Source organism: Ursus americanus, chromosome 20, assembly GCF_024610735.1.
Source record: "Ursus americanus isolate L20-20 chromosome 20, mUrsAme1.1.p, whole genome shotgun sequence".
Classification (NCBI taxonomy): Eukaryota; Metazoa; Chordata; class Mammalia; order Carnivora; family Ursidae; genus Ursus; species Ursus americanus.
In genome coordinates this window covers 53,801,111-53,823,494 of record NC_142146.1, presented here as the reverse complement: position 1 = coordinate 53,823,494, position 22,384 = coordinate 53,801,111, and the positions used below count along the sequence as shown (strand labels likewise).

The window sequence follows — 22,384 nt, the reverse complement described above, 5'->3', positions numbered from 1 at the left end:
AGAAGAATAATTAAAGACAATTCTAATACTTCAAGATTTGTTTTTAAACTAGAAGACAGACTTTACCCAAACTTAAAAATTTGAAGAACTATATGTCAGTAATGTGCAAAAAATATCTTACTACTTTATGTTGCTTCTCTTGGCTCAGAGACCTAACATGAGAACTTGGTTATTGTTGTCTAAAACTTCTGTATAAAAGTAAATAGTGTATTTAGTTAAAATATAGAAATCAGCATATTGAACCCAGTGCTTTATGTTTTTTGAATTGCTTATTGTCAATGTATTTTATTGAGTTAATCACTCCTTCCTACAGGTGATGGGCCACAGTGTAGAGATTATGTCATAAGTCTTGGAGTTGTGAAACCTTTACTTTCCTTCATAAGTCCATCTATTCCTATAACATTCTTAAGAAATGTTACTTGGGTAATGGTCAACTTATGTCGCCACAAAGATCCGCCACCCCCAATGGAAACCATTCAGGAGGTAAACAGGTGTTTTGTGTTTTGTTTTTTTGTTTTTAACTAAACTAGATACCATTGTGTATATGTTTATAAATGTATATATTTTCTCTCTTCAGATTCTTCCAGCTCTTTGTGTCTTAATTCATCACACAGACGTAAATGTGAGTATTTTTTATGTGTATAATATGTATGTCTAGGGCTGCCCAAATGTTATACTGGACATAATGTTCATGTACACTATTAGATTTTTCCATTTCAAGAGTTGTAATAATATAGCTTGCTGTTACTATATTTACTTTGTGTTTGCCTGTATCACAAAATATAGTTTACAATGAAGCCTGACTGTATTTTGGTCTAGGCAATAACGTATGTGGAGAGTTGGGGGAGTTAAAACTTGTTTTGGAACTTCTTAAAGTTGCCTCTGTGTGTGTGTGTGTGAGAGAGAGAGAGAGAGGGAGAGAGCGCGTGCGCGTGCAAGGGACAAAAACTCATTTTGGAAGTTCTTAAAGTTGCCAGTTAGTGATCTCTCTCACTAAAATTATATCTCTGATTGGTTAAGAGCTTTTTCTGGTAAGCTCATTTTGTTAGCCTAGGCAGTGTTTGAGAGAATACATGGGCCTAATAGTATTTCATCGTTGGAAAGATAAAAAAGAGCAATACTTGTACCTTTATGTGTGGATTTGTATTCATATGCATACACCAATCCAAGAACTTCAGTTGCTCTTTATTTTTACTGTATTTTTCCATCTATAATGACTTTGATAGTGGTTTCATGTGTTATAGAAAAAACTTGTAAATATCCAAACAAGAAAAAAAATTAGTGCAGACTAGATTCTAAGCATAATAAATAAACCTTATTCATTCTCACCAACACAGATGGCAAAGGAAAAAACACCTCAGGAAGTATGAATGAGGTGGGAAACTGCTTATAAACCCGGCTTCACCGTCATTGTGTTAGAAAAGCTAGGAATATGACAGGTAAAGGAAATCACAGGAATACAGTGCCTAGCAACATTCAGGAACTTTGGTTCCTTAAAAACAGCTTGGCGGGATGACCAGTATTTGATAAGCTGCTTCATTCGTTTTCAGTTTCTAGGGTAATACCATCTTTCCAGGATCTCTCTAAAGCATATGGAACAAGTTAAAGTTAGAATTCTACTCAAGCAGTGACATAATGTATAAAATTCTTTAGATGAACATGATCCTTGCTCTAAAGATATTTTGTTTTAGATCCTGATAGTCTAGAATCTTAAAATATATATATGTGCTGTTATGGGGTTTGGCTCCTTAGTGCCAGGTATTTTTATTAAATTACAAATTTTAATATTTTACTTTTAAATGAGTTCCAAGGAAGATTAATCTCAAAGTTTATACCTCTACTAAAAAACCAGACATCTTAGTTGACCTTATTCAGAGGTGTATTGTGTTCTTTCCACCTGTTTACCCCGGTCCAGCTGAGATTGTAATGCCATTTTTCTTGCTCTTAATATATCTTGAATTTTTCAAGCCAGTCTCATTGTTCTTCTTTAGTAGCATGTTTATGAAGTAGTTTACTATATAATAATGTTTACTAAAAATACAGTCTTCTTGGGTAAACACTTAGCAGCAAATTCTTAAACCAGACCGTGAAGGAAGTAAAAAATCAATAAATAAAATTGCTTCCACAAACCATAAGTGAAACACTGAAATTACACTGTAGTTATAATTAGTAAATTTATCCTAGAATGTTAACTTCGATATAAGAAGTATATATGAGGTCAAGTCTATTTAAATTGTGATTTTGATGTGAGCATATTTATGATGTTTGGTGTTGAGCCTTTAAAAAAATCGCATCTGGATTTTATGTACAGTCATGGAGAAGTAACTTGAAATTTTTTGCCCATATCAACAAATTTTGGCATATGTTGGTACTCTGGAAAAAAGATTTACATTTGTAAGTTGAAATTTAGTTCTTTCACGTATTTTGGTACCACTTTATGTGTGTGAATTCCTTCATTCGGTGTCTTCTTTTTACATTAAAAATAGCTGAAGAACTTTCTTGAGTTTTTGAAAGGAACAATGGCAAAGTGGTGTTTTCTCCTTCCAGGAGATTCTCAGATGTTTTAAACATAACATTGGTTTAGAATTAAAAGGGTTTCAAACCTTTCTGACTTGTCTTTTGACACATAGTTCATATTCCAGAAAGGCTTGAGAAGTAAAGTTCCAGGCACAATTATTATTCCTGTATCTTTGTCAATAACTATGTTATTTATGCAACAGTTTAATAGTTGTCTTATTTCCTTTCGGATATACCTTCTAATTAGGACTTAATACAAAAGAAAGATAAAACACAGTGGCCTGCTGAACTTCACAGTAAATTTCATTAAAAATTATGCCATTTAAAATGATAGTTTAATTTTTAGTATAATTTAATTACAGAGGTTTTTTTTATAAGTAGTTTTGGCAGATGCTGTAAATTATGCATTTTCTTTTTTTTTTTACCAGAACATTTTTTATTGTAGATCACACAGATTGACCTATGGTTGCTTTTAATGTCTTGATCTGCAGCTGTGGGACACTTCCGCTATGAGAAGTTGCCTCTAGTTTTATAAGGCAAAGCAAACTGGTTGGAAAAGATGAAACTGCTGTACTCCAGATACTGAAATATTGGCTTTAGACATACCTACATGATACCAGTGATACTGGAAAACAACTTGAATGTATACATCTAGCCCTGATGTTTTGAATCACTGTGTATGTTGAATACATATAGTCTTTACAACTATATGTACTTACTACAACGTCTTTGGACCTGTTATACCTCAGTGTGAGCATTTGAGAAAGACAATGTCTTTTTCTCCTATTTCACATACAGTATAGTGTGTATTTTAGTGAATTAAGACTGGATACTAAAAAAAAAAAAAACAAACCCCCAAAACTGGATACTAACCTGTGGTTGGGATCATAATTAACTGAAGCATCCTAAATACGGCTAAAAGATGGACATACTTGATACAGACATTCGGAGATGATGATGTTTAGTATTATAGAGCAGATTAAGATTTCAGTGAATTGCGGTGAGATAAGAAAGGAAGAAAGAAGGTAGTGAAACAGAGATTTGTCTGTATAGTTAAGAATTATTAAAGTGAGAAAATATTCAAAGGCTGTTTGAATTTTCATTTTATCCATTAGATATTGGTAGATACGGTCTGGGCCCTCTCTTACCTTACTGATGCTGGCAATGAACAGATACAGATGGTGATAGACTCTGGAATAGTCCCTCACTTGGTTCCTCTGCTCAGCCACCAGGAAGTTAAAGTTCAGGTGAGTTTGTTGTTGACAGTAATATAAGGTGTTTTGTTTTGTTCACCACTAATTTGCTTTAAGCATGGCATTCAGAAATGGACAATTTCATTAGTTCATAGTATATTTCTAGCCTAATAGCACATCTTTTTTAAAATCTTTTTTTCTTTATTGAAGTATAGTTGACACACAATATTACATTAGTTTCAGGTGTACAACATAGTGATCCAGCTTCTCTATAAGTTATGCTGTGCTCATCACAAGTGTAACTACCATCTGTCATAATGTAATGCTATTACAATACCACTGACTATATTCCCTATGGTATACTGTATATTCCGTGACTTACTCATCCAATTACTGGAAGCCTCTATCTCCCACTCCCCTTCACCGATTTTACCCATGCCCCCCAACCCCTCCCCTCTGGCAACCATCAGTTTGTTCTCTGTATTTATGGGTCTGTTTCTGCTTTTTGTTTGTACAGTTTGTTTTTTAGATTCCATATATAAGTGAAGTCATATGGTATTTTTCTTCCTCTGACTTACTTCACTTAGCATAATACTCTTTAGGTCCATCCATGTGGTTGTACATGGCAAGGTCTCATTTTCTTTATGGTTATTATTCCTACACACACACACCACGTTTTTATCCATTCATCTATTGATGGACACTTGGGTTGCTTTCATATCTTGGCTATTGTAAGTAATGCCACAGTAAACATAGGGGTGCATATATCTTTTTGAAATAAGAACATACCTTTGAAAAGAGTGAGGTATTATATCTCCATTTTAAAGATGGAGAAAATGAGGTATGATAACTATAAGTTAACAAGAACCTTTCCCCCTTCCCCCTCCCTTTCCCCACACCCCACCAAAAACCCCACCCCAGGGCATCTCCTTTGTAAATTACTGATTTCTAAGGTAGACCTAGGAAATTCATATGGTAACTTGGGTGGCATCTGAAACAAGCACTAATACTTTATTTTTTTCTATTCTTATTTTTCTTCATTTTTCCTACTCTTTTCCTTTTCTCCCCTCTTTTTTTTTTTTTTTTTTTTTTTAACTATACTGCTCTGAGCAAGCTTAGTTAATGCATAGTTTCATTGCCACTGTGATAAAGGCTTTATACTGAAATATTCTGCCTAGGGGCTTCCTAAATTGTTTCCTTTTAGTTATTTAAAATCTTTTTTAAATGGGGCACCTGGGTGGCTCAGTCAGTTAAGCTTCTGGCTTCATCTCAGGTCATGATCTCTGGGTCCTGGGTCCTGGGATCAAGCCACTAGGCCATTCCTTGCTCAATGGGGAGTCTGCTTGTCCCTCTCCCTCCTCTTCTGTCTGTCTCTCTCTCAAATTTATAAGTAAATAAATAAAATCTTTTTTTAACTTTTGTTTTATCCTTTTATTATTTTTAAATCCTTCCACATAAATATTTATCCCAAACCTACATATAGAAAGAGCCATAAAAGAGAGGGTGAGAAGTTCACACAAATATTATAAGCAGTAACTGTCAGACTGCATTGGTAAAGGGAGATACAGCAAGCTTTCCTTATCCTTCTGAGGTAAATAGTATGCTTTAATCATATGATGACTTACAGTCTGTTCAGCAATAGCATAAGGAAAACCGTTAACCTAATTCACTATTTCTCAACCCTGGGTGGACATTAAAATCACCTATGAAGCTTGAAGAAAAAAAATTGTATTTCCCTTGCTTGAACACCTAGAGATTCTGTTTTAGTAAATCTGGGATATTTCCTAGAAACCTGGGCTTTAAAAAGCACTTCAGATAATAGTCATATACAGTTGGAATGGAGAACACAGACCTTAAAATTTAAAGCAGTTTAAGGAAAGAGGGAACACTTAGCTGAATACAGGAATAGAATAGTTTGCCATTGAGTGGTATTTTTGGCACGTTTAAAATATTTTAATAGGGGCACCTAGCTGGCTCAGTCAGAGGAGCATGCGACTCTTGGTCTCAGGGTAGTAAGTTTAAGCCTCATGTTAGGTGTAGAGATTACTTTAAAAAAATAAACTTTTGGGCGCCTGGGTAGCGCAGTCATTAAGCGTCTGCCTTCAGCTCAGGGCGTGATCCCGGCGTTCCGGGATCGAGTCCCACATCGGGCTCCTCCGCTGGGAGCCTGCTTCTTCCTCTCCCACTCCCTGCTGTGTTCCCTCTCTCGCTGGCTGTCTCTCTGTCAAATAAATAAATAAAATCTTTATAAATAAATAAATAAATAAACTTTTTAAAAATTAATAAAATATACTAGATATTTACCATTAAGTTTGCATTTCTCAAGTGTGGTGATTATGTCTTGGTATGGGTATCTTGTTTGTTTTTGGTTTCTTTTTTCAGAATGCATCATTTTAATACTGGATTTCATTCAGAAATAGGGTTGGAATTTTTCTTTAACAGCTCTCAATGTTCTGTACTTTACATGATAACTAGTAGAGGTTTCTAAAATTTTTTCAACTTTAACTCCATAATTTAGGTAAAGAGAATAGTTGTAATGAACCTCCATGTAGGTTTCCTCTATATCCCTACTCACTCCCCCAAAATTATTTTGACATCCCAGATAGCATATAATTTCATCCAGCTTCTCTTAAAAATGAAGGCTGTGTTTTTACATAATCACAGTACTATTAGAGTATTTTTTTAAATTTTAATATTAAAACGCAGTCAGTATCCAGATTTTACTGATTGCTTCGTATTTTTTCAGTTTGACTAAATCAGTCTCCAGACAAGGTTGACACATTGCATTTGGTAACTTTGTCTTTATGTTTCTGTTACTCTTCAATTTTATTTTTCTTTCCCCTTTTAAATTTATTCGTTAAAGAAGCTGTGTCACTACAAAACACTTTTAAAAGAAATTAAAGAAGACCTAAATAAATGGAAAGACACCCATGTTCATAGATTAGAAGACAGTGTTGTTAGGATGGCAGTGCTCCTCAGATTTACCCACAGGTTAACTGCAGTTCCCGTTGGGGCACCTGGGTGGCTCAGTCGGTTAAGCATTTGCCTTTGGCTCAGGTCATGATCCTTGGGTCCTGGGATGGAGCCCTGTGTTAGTCTCCCCACTCATTCTCTCTCTCTCTCTCTCAAATAAATAAATCTTTAAAAAACAAAAAAAGACTCGAGATATAAACCCATACATTTACGATCAGTTGGTTTTCAACAAAGGTGCCAAGAAAATTCAGTTAGCAAAGAACAGTCTTTTCAACATGTGGAGCTGAAACTGAATGTCTACATGTAAACAAATGAAGTTAGACCCCTATATATAAAAATAGTTCAGAGTAGATCAAACACCTAAATATAAGAGCTAAAAGTGTAAACCTCTTAAAACAAGCATAAATTTTCATGACCTTGGATTAAGCAGCAATTTTTTAGATATGATATGACAAGCACAAGCAAACAAGGAGAAAAATAGATAAATGTGGACTTCACCAGAATTAAAAACTTGTGCTTCTAAGGAGACCATCAAGAAAGTGAAAAGACAACCCACAGAATGGAAGGGAGTATTTGCAAATCATGTATCTGAAAAGGAACTAGTATCCAAAATACATAAAGAATTCTTACAACTCAATAATAAAAAGACAATCCCATTAAAAATTGGCAAAACATTTAAAGAGTTATCTGGAGAAGACATACAAATGGCCAGTAAGCACATGAGATGATGTTCAGTATTACTAGTCATGAGGGAAGTGCAAATCAAAGCTGCAATGAAACAACGCTTCATACCCACCGGGATGGTATAATCAAAAAGACGTTAACAAGTTTTGGCAAGGTTGTATTGAGAGTGGAATCCTTATACAGCTATAGAAATGTAAAATGGTACAGCCTCTTTGGAATACAGTGTGATAGTACCTCAGAAAGTTAAATATAGAGTTACCGTATAACCCAGCATCTTCTGCTCCCAGGTACATATGTACCCAAGAGAACTGAAAGCACATGTTCACCCAAAACTTGCACACAAATGTTTATGACACTGTTGTTCATAATAGCCGGTGAAAACCAAATGTTCATCCACTAATGAATAGGTAAATAAATACAATCCACTTACATATAAGTGGAATATTATTTGGCCATGAAAAGGAATGAAGTATCGATACATGCTACGACATGAATGGACCTTGAAAGCATTATGTTAAGTGAAGGAAGCCAGACAAAAAAAGCCACCTACTGTCTAATTCCAGTTATATGAAATGTCTGGAGTAGGCAAATCCACAGAGACGTCTCAGGCATAGTAGCTGTCAGGAACCCCCCCAGGGGTGAGGGAAATGAGAGTGACTACTAATGGGTACAGATACCCCTTTTTGATGTGATAAAAATGTTCTGGAATTATGTATTATGGTTGCACAACTTTGAATATATAAGAACCACTGAATTCTACACTTTGAAAGGGTGAATTTTTTATTAAATTACATCTCAACTGAGGGGGAGAAACTGCGTCATTTGTCTTGTAAATGTTAAAGTTAGCCCCCAAAAAGCTTTAACTTGACAGAAAATGACCTAATACAGCTAAAAAAAAAATTGATAATTCAAATTCATATGATAGTGAAATCTCATACTAAGCAGGCTCCTGCTGTCCTTCAGAAGAGTACTGTGTTTTTGTTTGGAATAAATTGAAGCTCTGAAGCAAAAATCTAAAGTACTTACTGTCTTTATGGCCCTAATTACTATCCAAAATTATCCTTATTCGTTTGTATATTGACAATTTTCTACAGTAGTGTAAGCTCCATAACCCTGTCCTATTCACTCTTCTGTTCCTAAATCGGTATCAGACACAACTTGCTCAAAAATAGTAGGTTGGCATAAATGAAAGAGTGTATCTTTCATAAGAGAACATCTCATTAAGTCTTCTGTTTCAGACTGCAGCACTTCGAGCTGTGGGCAACATTGTTACTGGAACTGATGAGCAAACACAAGTAGTTTTGAACTGTGATGCTCTTTCACACTTCCCAGCACTTCTGACACATCCCAAAGAGAAAATTAATAAAGTAAGTATTTTTAAATACTACTTAATAAGTAACACATTAAGTATCAGCAGTTTTCATTTGTAAAATTAGGGATTCAGAAGTGTCTATAATGATTATTAATATAAACTGTTATTTAGACATCAAGAGAAGATAGAGTATTTTGTTCATGGACTTATATGATTTTCTGTATATAAAACCAGTTGTAAACAATGCAAATTTGGCTCTCTTGGAAATGATGAAATAGAGATAATTGGGTGTTGAATGTTGTGTGACTGGAAAATTTTAATGTGTAAGTTTAGTAATTAAGTTTAATATTTTATAGATAATCGAATGTGTGTTTGTGTGTATGTGTTCATGGAGGCTATTGAAAGGGGGCACTGATTGGTGATGCTGATATTGGAGTGCATCTGAGGCTGTTGTAGAAATACATGGGCTGTTGATTACAACATTGCCGATGATTATAACCCAAGAACAGCTCACCTAAGTAGCCTAGCACCCTAAAATCTCTAACAGGTTCATGAAACCTGTGATCTGATCCAAAGAGCCTACTTCACATTAGCTTCACATTTGTTTACTAATTTCTCTTCAAATAAAGAAAATGTTTCCCCTTACATTGATTAATGTAATAAATTTATTGTGTCTGGTAAATGACAGTAATATTCTCCATAGGATATGAGGTTGATATTTTGTCTTATTTTCATGCTGACTGGTCTCAGTGTACATTTATTGTCTGTGAAACTTGTGAAACACTTGACTGCCATCATCTTGGCAAAAGCAGTAAGCACCACTAAGTGTAAAGGGTAGCATAAAAAGATCATTGAGGTAGACCAGTGAAACAATCAAACATCTGGTTCCATTTCAGCTCTTGAGAGGTGCAGTGAATGACTTACCGATAAGTGTACCAAAACAACCCACTATTTCAATATTCACGTCTCCATTATCATGGATGATTGAGATTTACCGACTTTGGCTAGCATTCTTGATCACAATAGAATAGAGAATAACGCACATTATGTGAGGGGGATGCTGAATCTCATTTACAGTAGTTTTGGGATTTGTATCTGTATTACAGCTCCTGGATTCCTTAGTATTTGTTCAGACAAGCTTCTTTTGAGTCTTATGTTTGGGAACAGTGCTTTCAAGAATTTTTCAGAAGGGTTTGTTCATTATGACTTGGGTTAGGGCCATTAACAGTTTGTTCAAAGAAAATATGGAAGGTGGGGGGATAGAGGAGTTGAGATTCCTGAAAGTTTTATTATGGAACTCATTCTATAATAAAATCATTTGGACATTGTACAAATGTAGAGAATTTAGTTCAGATGCAGATTTTAATTTTTAATGAGAAATATTGAAGGGGTCTTGTTCTGCAGGAAGCAGTGTGGTTCCTCTCTAACATCACGGCAGGAAATCAGCAGCAGGTTCAAGCAGTAATTGATGCCAATCTTGTACCAATGATAATACACCTTTTGGATAAGGTAAGAATTTCATCTTGTATATAATTTGAGTAAGAGGAAAAGGATTTAAATTTAACAAATTATGTGAATATATGCCTCTGCTTGTTTAGTTAGAACCTGTACAGCGGCATTAATGCTACGGGAAAGTAGTAGTAATGTGAAAACTTTGAACTAGCAGTGTTTACATATAAAACATTTCTTTTTAAGAACCCCTGACCCTTCTTCTGTATCATTCCTTTACCAATATTACCATTATCCTGGGATTTATTAAAAATACATCATTATTTTAAAAAACACATTATTACTGATGATAATATTCAAAATCATAATTATTACTGCTGATTATAAATGCTTACGTATTGTTGTCATCACTCCACATCTATTACTTCATGTAATACTGCAACGCCATGAGCTTAAGATGAAGAAACTATGGTAAGACAAATAAGTTGTCCAAAATCAAACAGCGAAGAAACTATGGTAAGACAAATAAGTTGTCCAAAATCAAACAGCAAGTAAGTGTGCTGTTTAATCGAATGCTGTATCATCTCTCCTGCTTTACATTAATGTATGGGAAAGACAATTTAAAATGTCGCAGTCACAGCATGAGGGTTTTTTCTGAACATTGATCTGTAATTAAAGAGAAGAAAACTCTTTTCCCTCCATGTTCTCTACAAACTGGTAATAAAGGCTTCGTTTCCTATAAACTGGTAGATCAGTTCAGGCAAGGCTTCACGCACTACTCTGTATTTCCTAATGATTCACATCAGAAGACATATACTGTTTGTCCTATATCTCCAGATGTCCTACATCTGTCCTCTTCAGATTGATGAGTGAGCTCAGGTGTTATGAGCCTACTCCAGGTGATTGTTATAAACCTATCCATCAGTCTTTGCCTAGTGGTTTTCAGGTAGTCACTAATGATCATTGAGTGGATCCCTAATTTTACGAGGAACTGCAAAATGGTGACTTTCTAATTCTTTCATTCTTTATATATTAACTGTGATTTTTCAATAAAAAGGTTTTTTCTTTATCAGCTATTGGTTTACTCTGAAATATGTTTCATATAAGAAAGGCAAGATAAATTCTCATTATCACTTCGTTTGTTTTGTTTTGTTTTGGGGGGTGTGTGTAGGTTTAAGTAGGCTCCATGCAGGACTTGAACTCACAACCCTGAGATCAGAACCTGAGCTGGAATGAAAAATCATGTCTAACTGACTGAACCACCCAGGTGTCCCATTATTCACTCAGTTTTTAAAATAACATCGTTCCCTAACAACTTCAAAAGGATACTAGGATGGAATTTTTAGTGTCATTAGGAAATTATGAACTTTCATATATATGTATTTTGTAAGTTTTAGTCCATTGTAGTTATTTTTTCTGAAACTCAGATTTTCCCTAACCCAAACAGCAGTGTCTTTTTTACATCACCCCAGTAGTTTTTGAGAGCTTCCTAACTTTTGAATATGACATAGTTCTCAAGCTTATGTTATTATGTATTTCCTGACCTAGACTCTCCAGGGTGTCCTTTTAGGTAGTAGATAGTATTTAAAGATCATAGGTCAGTCCCTAAGGATGATAGCTGCTACAAGGTTGTCATTTTTTTCTAGGCCTGAGTGAACAAAATGGGTGATAATGTGTTGGTTTTGTTTGGTTTTGTTTTTAGAAAATAGAAAGTAGGGGTGCCTGACTGACTCAATCAGTAGAGCATGCAACTCTTGATCCTCAGGTTCATGAGTTCAAGCCCCACATTGGGCATGGAACCTACTTGGAAAAAAAAAAGTAGAAAAATATATAGTAATTTTGTGAACATGAGAATTCATAAGAAATAAATCATGAATGAAGAGAAACTATCAGATAGTACTGGGTATTTCAGATAAACTTCTTATTTTCTCTTCATTGATTTTACATTTTTATCTTTTATACTGGAAATCTTTTTAAAAAGATTGCGATATATATTGAGATACATAAAATGTATCAAAATAACAAGATCACATTGCCACTAACAACATAACTACTCCACTTTTAAGATTTCCTTGAGGGGTTTTGTCTTTAGGATGTATTCCATCAGTGATTACTTAAAGATGATATGTCACTTGAAATAATTTTTTTATGTGTGATTAAGTCACCAACTTGATATAAAGTTGGGTTATTTATTTCTGTTTTTTATTTGGGGAAATTAGTATTTTTGTTTAGGGTTTTTTGGTTATATAAAGGCATATATGTAAATTTTGCTGTATAATATCACCCCCTCTGTAAGGATTGTGCCATTTTACAGTCCTACCAGCCTCACTGATAGATACTTGCATTTTACCAGTCTGCTATATAAAAATAGATATCCCACTGCAATATTAATTTTTATTCTTCACATTTATAAAAGTTTTTTCTTGATTGTAAGCATTTTTCCAGGTTGCTAGTCTTCTTTATATTTAACAACAGGTTATTATTCCATCTAGCAGATTTATTGTAATTAGTCATTCCACTGTTGTTGAGAATTTTGGTTGCTTTACTTTTTGACTAGTATGTGCTACTAAGATAGTATCTAAAGAGATACATAATACTACTGTGTTTTAAATTATTTTCTTGGTAAGTTCTCAGAGATTCTCACCTTTGAGAACTTCATATGATTATCAAATGTATTGGTAAGTATATTATTAAATCATATATATGACTTTTTAAACGATTTTTATTTGTATTTGGAAGGTAAGGTAGGAGGGTGATGTTTTTATATCATGGTCTCATTAATGGTGGAGTTATCGTTTTTAAAACTTTGTTTTGTGTTTAAAAGGATACTTGACATTCCTTTGATTAAAGTGAAATGTACATTTTTCCCCCTTTTTTTTGGACTACTTTTATTTTATCACTTCATTTAATCTGATTTAATTGAACAGTAATACCAAGTCAGTTTGTTGCTAGGAGAGTTTGCAATAGGGAGTCTACATTTGTTTAGGGTAAATTGTGTGTGGGGAGGGGGGTTGTTTGTTTTGTTTTGTTCATTTACGGTAAATTGAATTCAAAATCTTTTCTTAAGTAAAAATTATGTATGCATATAGAAAGCGTAGAAAAAAACTTGAGGAAATAAGCAGTTGAAAATCATTTCAGACATTTTCCCCCAATTTAAACTATGTTGCGATTTGTATCCTTTGCAGGGGGATTTTGGCACTCAGAAAGAAGCTGCTTGGGCCATAAGTAACTTAACAATTAGTGGGAGGAAAGATCAAGTAAGTTCAGCTCTTTTATTTCTCAAAGCTGATAATATAACAGTACAGATAATTTAGATTTCAGTTAAATCATAATTTAAAGTAATAACAAGATAACAGGTGTTTTGTGATTTTTTTTTTTCCATATAAAAGTGTCATCTTGACTTCCATTAAGTTATAATTTATAGATGAGAAATGTTACATCGTCTTGGCCTACAAAGATTTTCTAATCCATGGTAAGACCAAAACATATGTAGACAGGGGTTTATCTGGTTTTGTTTTTTTTTTAACAGTATTAGGAAAAAACAGGACTTTTTAGCTTAATAGAGCAGAATGAAACAACATCATAGAGTCTCGTAACTAGTGAACATCAACAACAAAAAAGAACACAAACAGCAACAAAAATTTACCAGCAGCAAACAAAGCAAGGAACAAATGTAAACCAAAAGGCTGGGTCTAGGAATTAGGAAAAGGAATATCAGGAGCCTAGGGTGTAAAGTTTAAAGAGGCGCTCATTCTGGAGTTGTGTGAGTAACAAAGTTTAACATTGTGCCAACTGGTAAAAGAAAATGAGTTTTAAAGGTTCCAGATAAATTTCACAAATAGGTAAAAAGGGTGAATTTAGAGCTGATAAACAATAAGCTGATAATTGTCACAGAAAAGCTATAGACTGGTGGTGAGCAATGAATCCACTTAAATATGACTATAACAAAATATAAAAATGATAGGAAAATATTATAGAACCAGTTGGATAGTGAATTGAAGGTGGCTAGATATTTGAGGGTTCTAAATGTTACAGCACTCTCACATTGAACAACTGTAGCTTTAAAAAAATACCATCCAGGAGCACCTGGGTGGCTCAGATGGTTAAGCATCTGCCTTTGGCTCGGGTCGTGATCCCAGGGTACTGGGATCGAGCCCCACATCGGGCTCCCTGCTCAGCGGGGAGTCTGCTCTTCCCTTTCCCTCTGCCTGCTGCTTCCCCTGCTTGTACTCTCTCTGTGTCAAATAAATAAATAAAATCTTTAAAATATATATATATGTATATATATATATCATCCAGCCTCTTTACAGATTTCATAATTTTTTAATCCTAAAGGGGAGGAAGGGGCCTTTGAAGAAAGTACGCCTTATGGCAAATGTTTCATATGAAGTTGAGTGATTCCTTCATTTTCACTTATTTTTTCTTAAGTTCAAGAAAAGTAAACACTACATTAAAAGGAAAAGGAATCGCATAGTAAATAATCTAATGATAAAATAATCTAATGTAGTCTGTCATAACATGTGAAAGATGAGGTCATGTTTCCATACTCAGAATTTTAAAGTCAAAATTATTTCAGTGAGATATGGTACACAAAATTCGCTTGTTTATTTTGTCATGGTGTTTTTCTTCTTCAGGTGGCCTATCTAATCCAACAAAATGTTATTCCACCCTTTTGCAACTTGCTGACTGTAAAAGATGCGCAAGTTGTGCAAGTAGTACTTGATGGACTAAGTAATATATTAAAAATGGCTGAAGATGAGGCAGAAACCATAGCCAATCTTATAGAAGAATGTGGAGGTAAGTTTATTATAAGCTATTATTTCACATTTTAATGTTCTTTTTGTAACTGCTTTTATTTTCTGACTAATGTAGCACTTCTGTATTTTTCTGTCTTAGATTATCAAGTAACAGAATAAAGTAAATACTATATTCTATATGTACAGTCCTGCTCAACTTCTTGCATATGCTTAGGTAACTGAATTGGCTGCCATGTATTGAACAGGCACTGTGCTAAGGTACTGGGAAAACAGTGGTAAACGAGACACAGTCCTTGCCCTCAAGGCATGTAGTTTAGTCATGGAGTTAAATATGAACTGATTTAATGTGCTAATTACCCTAATAGAAATGTACAACAAAATGAAATACCTTATCCATCCTGGAAGAAGCAGAAAGTGACACCTGAGCTGGATTTTGAGAGATGAATAAGGATTAATAAAGTAAAAAGGGATGAGAGGTGTTCCAGGCAAAGATAACACCATGAGCAGAGTCTGAGGTGAGACCTAGCATTCAGCAAATTATAAGTAGTTCAGTGTTGCTGAATCACAAAGTATGGGGTAGAAACTGCCTAACGATGAGGCTGGAGATACAGCCACCAACCAGGCTCCTGCAGTCTTACAAGCCTGGTAGCACAGCAGATTCTTGATTCTGTAGGGCCATAGTTCCAAATCTGATTCTGTGCCAGAGCCACCCAGAATGTAAACAGCGTGTCTTAGCTTTCAGCTCCTAGAAGTACCATGTAGATAGAACATGGAAGACTCAATTGTAGCTGTATGTAAAATGTAAATATTACCAACCCGGGTAAGCACAAAAGGAAAGGTATATCTGACAGATGTTGAAAAGTAAATGAAAGGAGAAGTAACTGTAAGAGTAGGAGAACCATATCCTCAATTTGCTTAGTGGAGTTCAGAGGCTTAAAAGAAAGAAGTATTTTGAAAGTTACTAAAGTGACAGAGCAACAGAAAACGCATAACTATCAAGTTAGGAACAGAGGATGGAGAACAGTGTTAGGGAACCTAATTGAGAAGTTGAGTACCAGAAAAATTAAAAACAAATATAGTTTTAAAATTTGAACTATTTTTTCCCCATTGTAAACACTTTAATTATTAAAAATTCTATTTTTATATATTAAAGTTAAAATCCAGATATGAGCCTTGCCCTCATCACTGGAGGTAATGCCAGGAATCTGTATGTTATAAGCTTCCCCAGTGAATTCTGCCCCAGGGTATTACAAGCCATTGTAAGATTTTACCTAAGGGGTTGGTATGTTTAAATGGAGCGTGGATATCAGGGAAATGGGACCGTTGGAGGCAGGAAACCAGTTAGGAAAGTATATAACGGTCGGGCCACAATAAATGATGACAGGATTCAATAAATGGATGACTTTGAGGTTTTTGAGATTTGATGATAAGAGTATTGAGGGAAAGGGGAACTTACTAGGCTTTCTCTCCGATTTCAAGTTGTTTATTATCACAAAGTAAGAATACGGTAGAATGAATAGTTTAATTGAGGAAAGGCAAGTAACAAATTGTGTTTAGACATTTTGAGTTTTAAGTACCCATGAAACATCTGGTGGAATTATCAAGCAGGCATTTTAATTTTATGCTTTTGAAGCCCAGAAAAGAACAAGTCCTCACCCTATCGTAGTGGCTAAATTCTTTTTTTTCTTTTAAGATTTTTTTTTTAAGCAATCCCCACACGCAACATGGGGCTCAAACAACCCCGAGATCAAGAATTGCATACTCCACTGACCAAGCCAGCCAGTTGCCCCTTGCTAAATTATTTTTTACTTAAGGCAGGCCCACTAAGTAGTGTGTGTAGAGTGAGAAATGAGCCCAAAACAGCTTCTCCCATGTAAGGAATAAAGGAAGAACACTCATGAAAGGGCAATTTCACTTAACTTCAGAAGCCTTAGAATTATTACTCCCGTAAAGCAAAACAAGATGTAATTTGCATATCAGTTAAGTTTGCATAGTCTTTCTAGTGTTTCTGCCTGTGATTTAATAAACTTGTTAATGTTTATAGGGAAAATTCCCCTTCTCCCTGAAACACTGTCATTGATCGTGACCATTTTCCATAATACTTAACAGATGTCTTCACATTCGTATTTATCAGTCACCAGTATCTTCATTGTTTTTATACGTGCTTATTAGAAAAACTTGGCAGAGGCTAGAAAATAGAAAGAATCTGCTTTTAACTTGTAACAAACAAAAGTAATCCATGTTCTTATTCCTTATAAACATTGGTTATATAGTATTCTGCTGAGTAGAGAGGTGTCCGTTGCTTGCTTAAACATTTGTATGCATTTAAACACTCAGGTTGTTAACTTTTTAAGGTAAATATGCAGTATCTTTGTGCATAAAAACCTTTTTAAGATTCACCTTTAGAATAGAGTCCCCAAAATCATAGATTTGCAGTCCAAAAATTGGGATTATGTGGTCCCAAGATAATTCTAAGTTTTTTGTTCTTATATTTTTAATATTACCATTGTTTCACTGCATAAAATTTCTTGCAGGACTGGAGAAAATTGAACAACTTCAAAATCATGAAAATGAAGACATCTACAAATTGGCCTATGAGATCATTGATCAGTTCTTCTCTTCAGATGATGTATTTAATAATTTTATAGTTTTCTTAGTTTTATGTATAGTTTTATGTATAAACATAAGTCTAGAAATAATATAAGCTAGGACATACATTTTTTGGAATGGAATTAAAATAATGTCACTTTCAGAAACAAATATTTTAATATTTTAAAGTCCCTCAGGGCATTCAAAAGTAGTACCGGTTCTAAAGGCAAAAGAAGATAAGGACTTTTTCTTTTTTACAGATTTATTGCCATTAATAGTTAAAAATAGAATGAGGACTTTTTGTTTATTTTGCAGGAATGCTGAAAGGTTTACTTGTAAAGTATCTTTTTTTTTAATCTTGTAATTGAAAGTTTGTACTTTTTGACCACCTTCCTCCACTTTTCTCTGCCCCCACCCTCTACCTATGGTACCCACAAGTTTGATCTTTCCTATGAGCTTTGTTTTTTGTTTTTTTTAAGATTGCACATATAAATTAGAGCATACAGTATTTGTCTTTCCCTGTTTGACTTATTTAACTTAGCATTAAATGCCCTCAGTGTTTATACATGTTGTCGCAAATGGCAGGGTTTCCTTTTAGTCTTTATAATATTCTACTGTGTATATATACACCACATTTTCTTTATCTATTCATCTGTTGGTGGACATTTAGGTTATTTCCATGCCTTGGCTATTGCGAATGATGCTGCTGTGAACATAGGGGCAAAGATGTCTTTTTGAGTTACTGTTTTCATTTCCTTTGAATATATTCCTAGAAGTGGAATTGCTGAATAATCATATGATAGTTCTATTTTTAATTTTTTTGAGGATCTGCCATACTGTTTTCCATAGTGGCTGTACTAATTTACAGTCCCACTAACAGTACGCATATCCACACCAGCATTTGTTAACTCTTGTCTTTTTAATGATGGCCATTTTAACAGATGTGAGGAAATACCTCATTGTGGTTTTAATTTGCATTGCCCTAATTACTAGTAATGTTGAGCATCTTTTCATGTACCTATTCACCTTTTGTATGTCTTTTGGAGAAATGTCTGTTCAAGTCTTTTGCCCATTTTTTAATTGGTTATTGTTTGTTTGTTTGTTGCTATTCAGTTATAAGAATTTTTTTTGACACTGGACAAGTCAGGCTTTATTTTCACTTGATGTCTTTATAGTTCTCAAATTCTGTATTGGTACTAGCATAAATATTTATAAATAAAACAGTGATACTGGTATATTCTATAATAAATCCTTTATGACAATAGTTAATCTATATAAATGTAAGGTGTAGTATACAAAGTATCTTCATATTGTCAGTATATGGTAGTTGAAATTAAAGTATTAACTTATTTTTAATGTTGCATCTTTGGAAAAGTAAATCTAAAGGCAGTTATTCCTTAGAAAATTCTGATTAGATACAGCCACCAGTGGATTTTTTGATAATTCTCAGCTTTCCAAAAAATAATTCATATACCCCAAACTTTTCCACATTATCAAAAAAAGAATGGAATGTTATTAAATATTTTCTTAAGTGTATATGATTTGAACATGAACCTGGCAAAGACAATACTGGAAAAGAAAATTTGTGGACTGTTTACTTACCTATGATCAAGCTAAGTCCTATTTAGAATATAATGCTAGTTAAATCAGTCAGAATTAAAATCCAGAAAAACACTCTTTTAAGGGTAGCTTTTATCACATGCTCTAAAGTCGGATTTTGGGGAGTTGTAATTTGCAATTAGATATACAGAAGACCTTATGATTTCTAATACCTTAGCATGAAGTTCTCTGTTAATCTCTTACATTGTGAAAAGAATGATTCAGGTGATGTGCATATTTACAGGAACTATACCATAGGTCAGTGATTTTTGTGGTATTTCAGAAAAGAACCTGTAGGCATAAAGTCTATAGAATAGTATTTATATATTATAGCACAGGTAGTATTTTACTGTTTTAAGCCCAAATGTCATTTGTGTACAGCTGCTAGTAAAAAATTAACTAAAGATTACATTTACTCTCCAAAAGTGACAGCATTAAGTTTTTTAATGTCCTCAACTTTTATCTATTTGCCCAGGTAAAAGGGAGATTATAATGAGCATCCTCTCAGATTGAGATGTAGGACCATCTCCAGTTTATTACTTATATTTCATTCTGTTGGAAGATACCTATCTTGCATATTCTTTTAAGTTTCGTCTTGTTTGGGTGTCTTTTAAGAAAAAGCCTTTACAAAATGTTTCAGCTTTCTAAAGAGATGGTAGGACAATGTTGCCTCTCATCATCTCTCTCGTACTTTTTTTATGGAAATGAGAATATTTCTATAATGTTATTTATGTGACCTTTAAAACTAATTATCACTTACTTTTTCTTTTTTCCTTTAGATTGATGAAGATCCTAGCCTTGTTCCAGAGGCAATACAAGGTGGAACATTTGGTTTCAATTCATCTGCCAACGTACCAACAGAAGGGTTCCAGTTTTAGAACGATGTTGTGGAGGTTAGGTACAATGCAGCACTGAGATATATATATATATATACATATATATAAAAAGGTTTGATCCATCAAGCTTGGCTCATGGGATCTGCTGCTGCATTAAATCGGGAAAGAAAATGTGAAGATTTCATTTGGAATCACAGAAAATGCCCAAATGAGGTCAAGATGGCGAGTGGGTGCGAGTGAGAATGAGTGGCAAAATGTAATGAAAACTTTACATGGATGCTTATTTAGGTTGTTCAAAGTAAAAAGGGCTACAGGTCACAGATCTTCAGTGCCTGAGAAGGAACATTGACTTACTCTGTATCAATTGAGGGAAAGTGAAGTACTGTCATCTTCAGGCCTTGTGAGCATGAAAGAGGATACGATGCCCATATAAGTCAAAGGAAAACGAGCCCAGGCTTTGCTGTGAAGCAATGTGTGAGTGGACAATGTTGAATGAATGTCTGGCTCAGTGATAGGGAGTTCAGGTTCATCTTTCAAATCTAGGGCTCTTCACTCATGAAGCAGACTCCTAGTCCTGGAGTGACTGTGTACGAGAGTATGGTTGTGGTGCTGTATGTGGACGCATGCAAGCTTGATTCGCCTTCAGGGGGCTGATAACAAACCTAGTAAATCATCAGAGTGAGATCGTAAGTGTTAATGTACACTGGACATGAAAACAAAGACCGGTTTAGCAGCAGACATTGGTTTACTCTGCAGCCTGTGTTTTCTATTCCCCCTCTTCCCTTTACCCACCCCCCTCCTTTTTTTTTTCTTTTTAGTTTTTATTTACTTTACCTAGTATGGCTTTTTAGTTGCTTCTCAAGTCAGAAAACTTTTCAGGAAGGTTTCCCTGTGCATTTGCACCAGATGAATGTTTGATGCTATGAAAAGCTTTCCATATCATCAAAACTAATTTGTGTAGATTTTTGCATGAAAAAAATCATAAATTTCCCTCAAAATAGACTGTGTTGCAGTACACAAGTTGCCATAATAGTATAAAACAGTAAAATGTGCTTTAAAAAGCCATCCTTTTCATTTTCAGAGATAACATAAAGATCTTTGCATGAGGTAAATCTACAGCATAGTTCATTTTTAGATTTTGTTGAGTCCTGTAAAGAAGAAGAAGAAAAAAGTTTCAGTTGTGGTAGAATACCGTGCTGTGTTTAAATGTTACTTGTTTTCAAACTTTGTTTTCTATGAAAATGATATGGAAACTTCTAAAATGGAATTTGGTGCATATGTACTGCTGAATAAAGACCGATGAAGAGGTTTGAGTAGATGTACAAATCAAGTAATGGTTTGAACACCTTTAATAATATGCCTAATCTGTTCAATTGTTTTAGAATCTTTTTATCTTAGATGTAGGCAGCCATGAACAATCTATTTTGAGCCACTTTAGGGAGAAAACTTTGTATTTTTAAAACTTGCATAAAAGTTATGCAAGTGGTTTTTATAAATTGGAATAATACCTCAGTTTTGAGGTTATGCACACTAAATTAAATGTGACGTAAATTAATTTGTACAAAAAGAACTCTTTATAAGGTGGCTCATTGTAGGAGATCCTGTGCCTTCCCCTTTGAGCACAAGTGTTGCATGAACAACAGTTTGCTATAAGAAACATACCAGATTAGCCACCATTAGCATCTATATCTACTTTGTGTTTAAAATCAACTGGTAATTCTGAAACACTGTAGAATGGATAAAAATTATTTTGTGATCATAACTCTTTGTTGAACTAGAGTATTTTTGCAGCATTCCTTGTCATCAGAAACATGGTTAAAGTTTAAAACTAGAAGCAGCAGAAAACTAGCTTGTAAAATTTATCCAAGTAGAATGCAGGCTAGGCTGTCTTGGGGAAATAAACATTAAAACTTAAAGCAATGTTTTACATGGGGTGTGTGTGTGTGCTGTTTGGATTTTAATATATATAAATATAAACATAGAGTATAAATCAGTGGCTTGTTTTAGATTGTCCTTAAGCTTTTGACCTAGAGCCAACATAACAGAAGAAATTTATTAAGTTCTGTACTTTGAGTATAGACATATCAATATTCTAACCCTCTGGATCTGTTCAGGTGACACTGTCTTTGCTTCTGCTCTCTCCCTGTCCAGCCCAAGATTTTGACCTTCCCTTATTCTTCCAGCAAGATGGACTGAGAGAAACTACTTGAACTATATTTTACATATAACTGTAACTTCAACACATGGCTGCAAATGGCAAATTACATACAAAGCTTGTTTTTTGTTTTTTGGGTTTTTTTACAGAAGGCTTAAATTAACAGAAGTTGACCATACCAGTATTTTGTATAATCCATGTTTCTTAGTAAACAGATCTAGCTCAAAGTAAGGTTATAATAGGCCAAATGATTTTATAAAATAGTTAACCCTGTAGTAATCCTAGTTGTGGATGATATCAACATCTGTGAATACAAGGGC

General features: G+C 34.3%; 1 protein-coding gene and 1 non-coding gene across 3 annotated transcripts in view; both read left to right on the top strand.

The window, feature by feature from the left end:
- The window catches only part of KPNA4 (karyopherin subunit alpha 4), a 54,409-nt gene extending 32,573 nt beyond the window's left edge, over window positions 1-21,836 (top strand). For both annotated transcript variants that reach the window (XM_045811505.2, XM_045811501.2), the window contains 9 exons: window positions 314-483; window positions 578-622; window positions 3,633-3,764; window positions 8,606-8,734; window positions 10,084-10,188; window positions 13,314-13,385; window positions 14,763-14,925; window positions 17,420-17,514; window positions 19,853-21,836. In XM_045811505.2, the coding sequence (XP_045667461.1) occupies window positions 314-483; window positions 578-622; window positions 3,633-3,764; window positions 8,606-8,734; window positions 10,084-10,188; window positions 13,314-13,385; window positions 14,763-14,925; window positions 17,420-17,514; window positions 19,853-19,951 (1,010 nt within the window). In that variant the 3' untranslated portion in view covers window positions 19,952-21,836. The remainder of the gene's footprint in view (window positions 1-313; window positions 484-577; window positions 623-3,632; window positions 3,765-8,605; window positions 8,735-10,083; window positions 10,189-13,313; window positions 13,386-14,762; window positions 14,926-17,419; window positions 17,515-19,852) is intronic.
- Window positions 8,941-9,253, top strand: LOC123802833 (small Cajal body-specific RNA 7). The gene has a single exon (XR_006782674.1).
- Window positions 21,837-22,384: the final 548 nt, after the last annotated feature.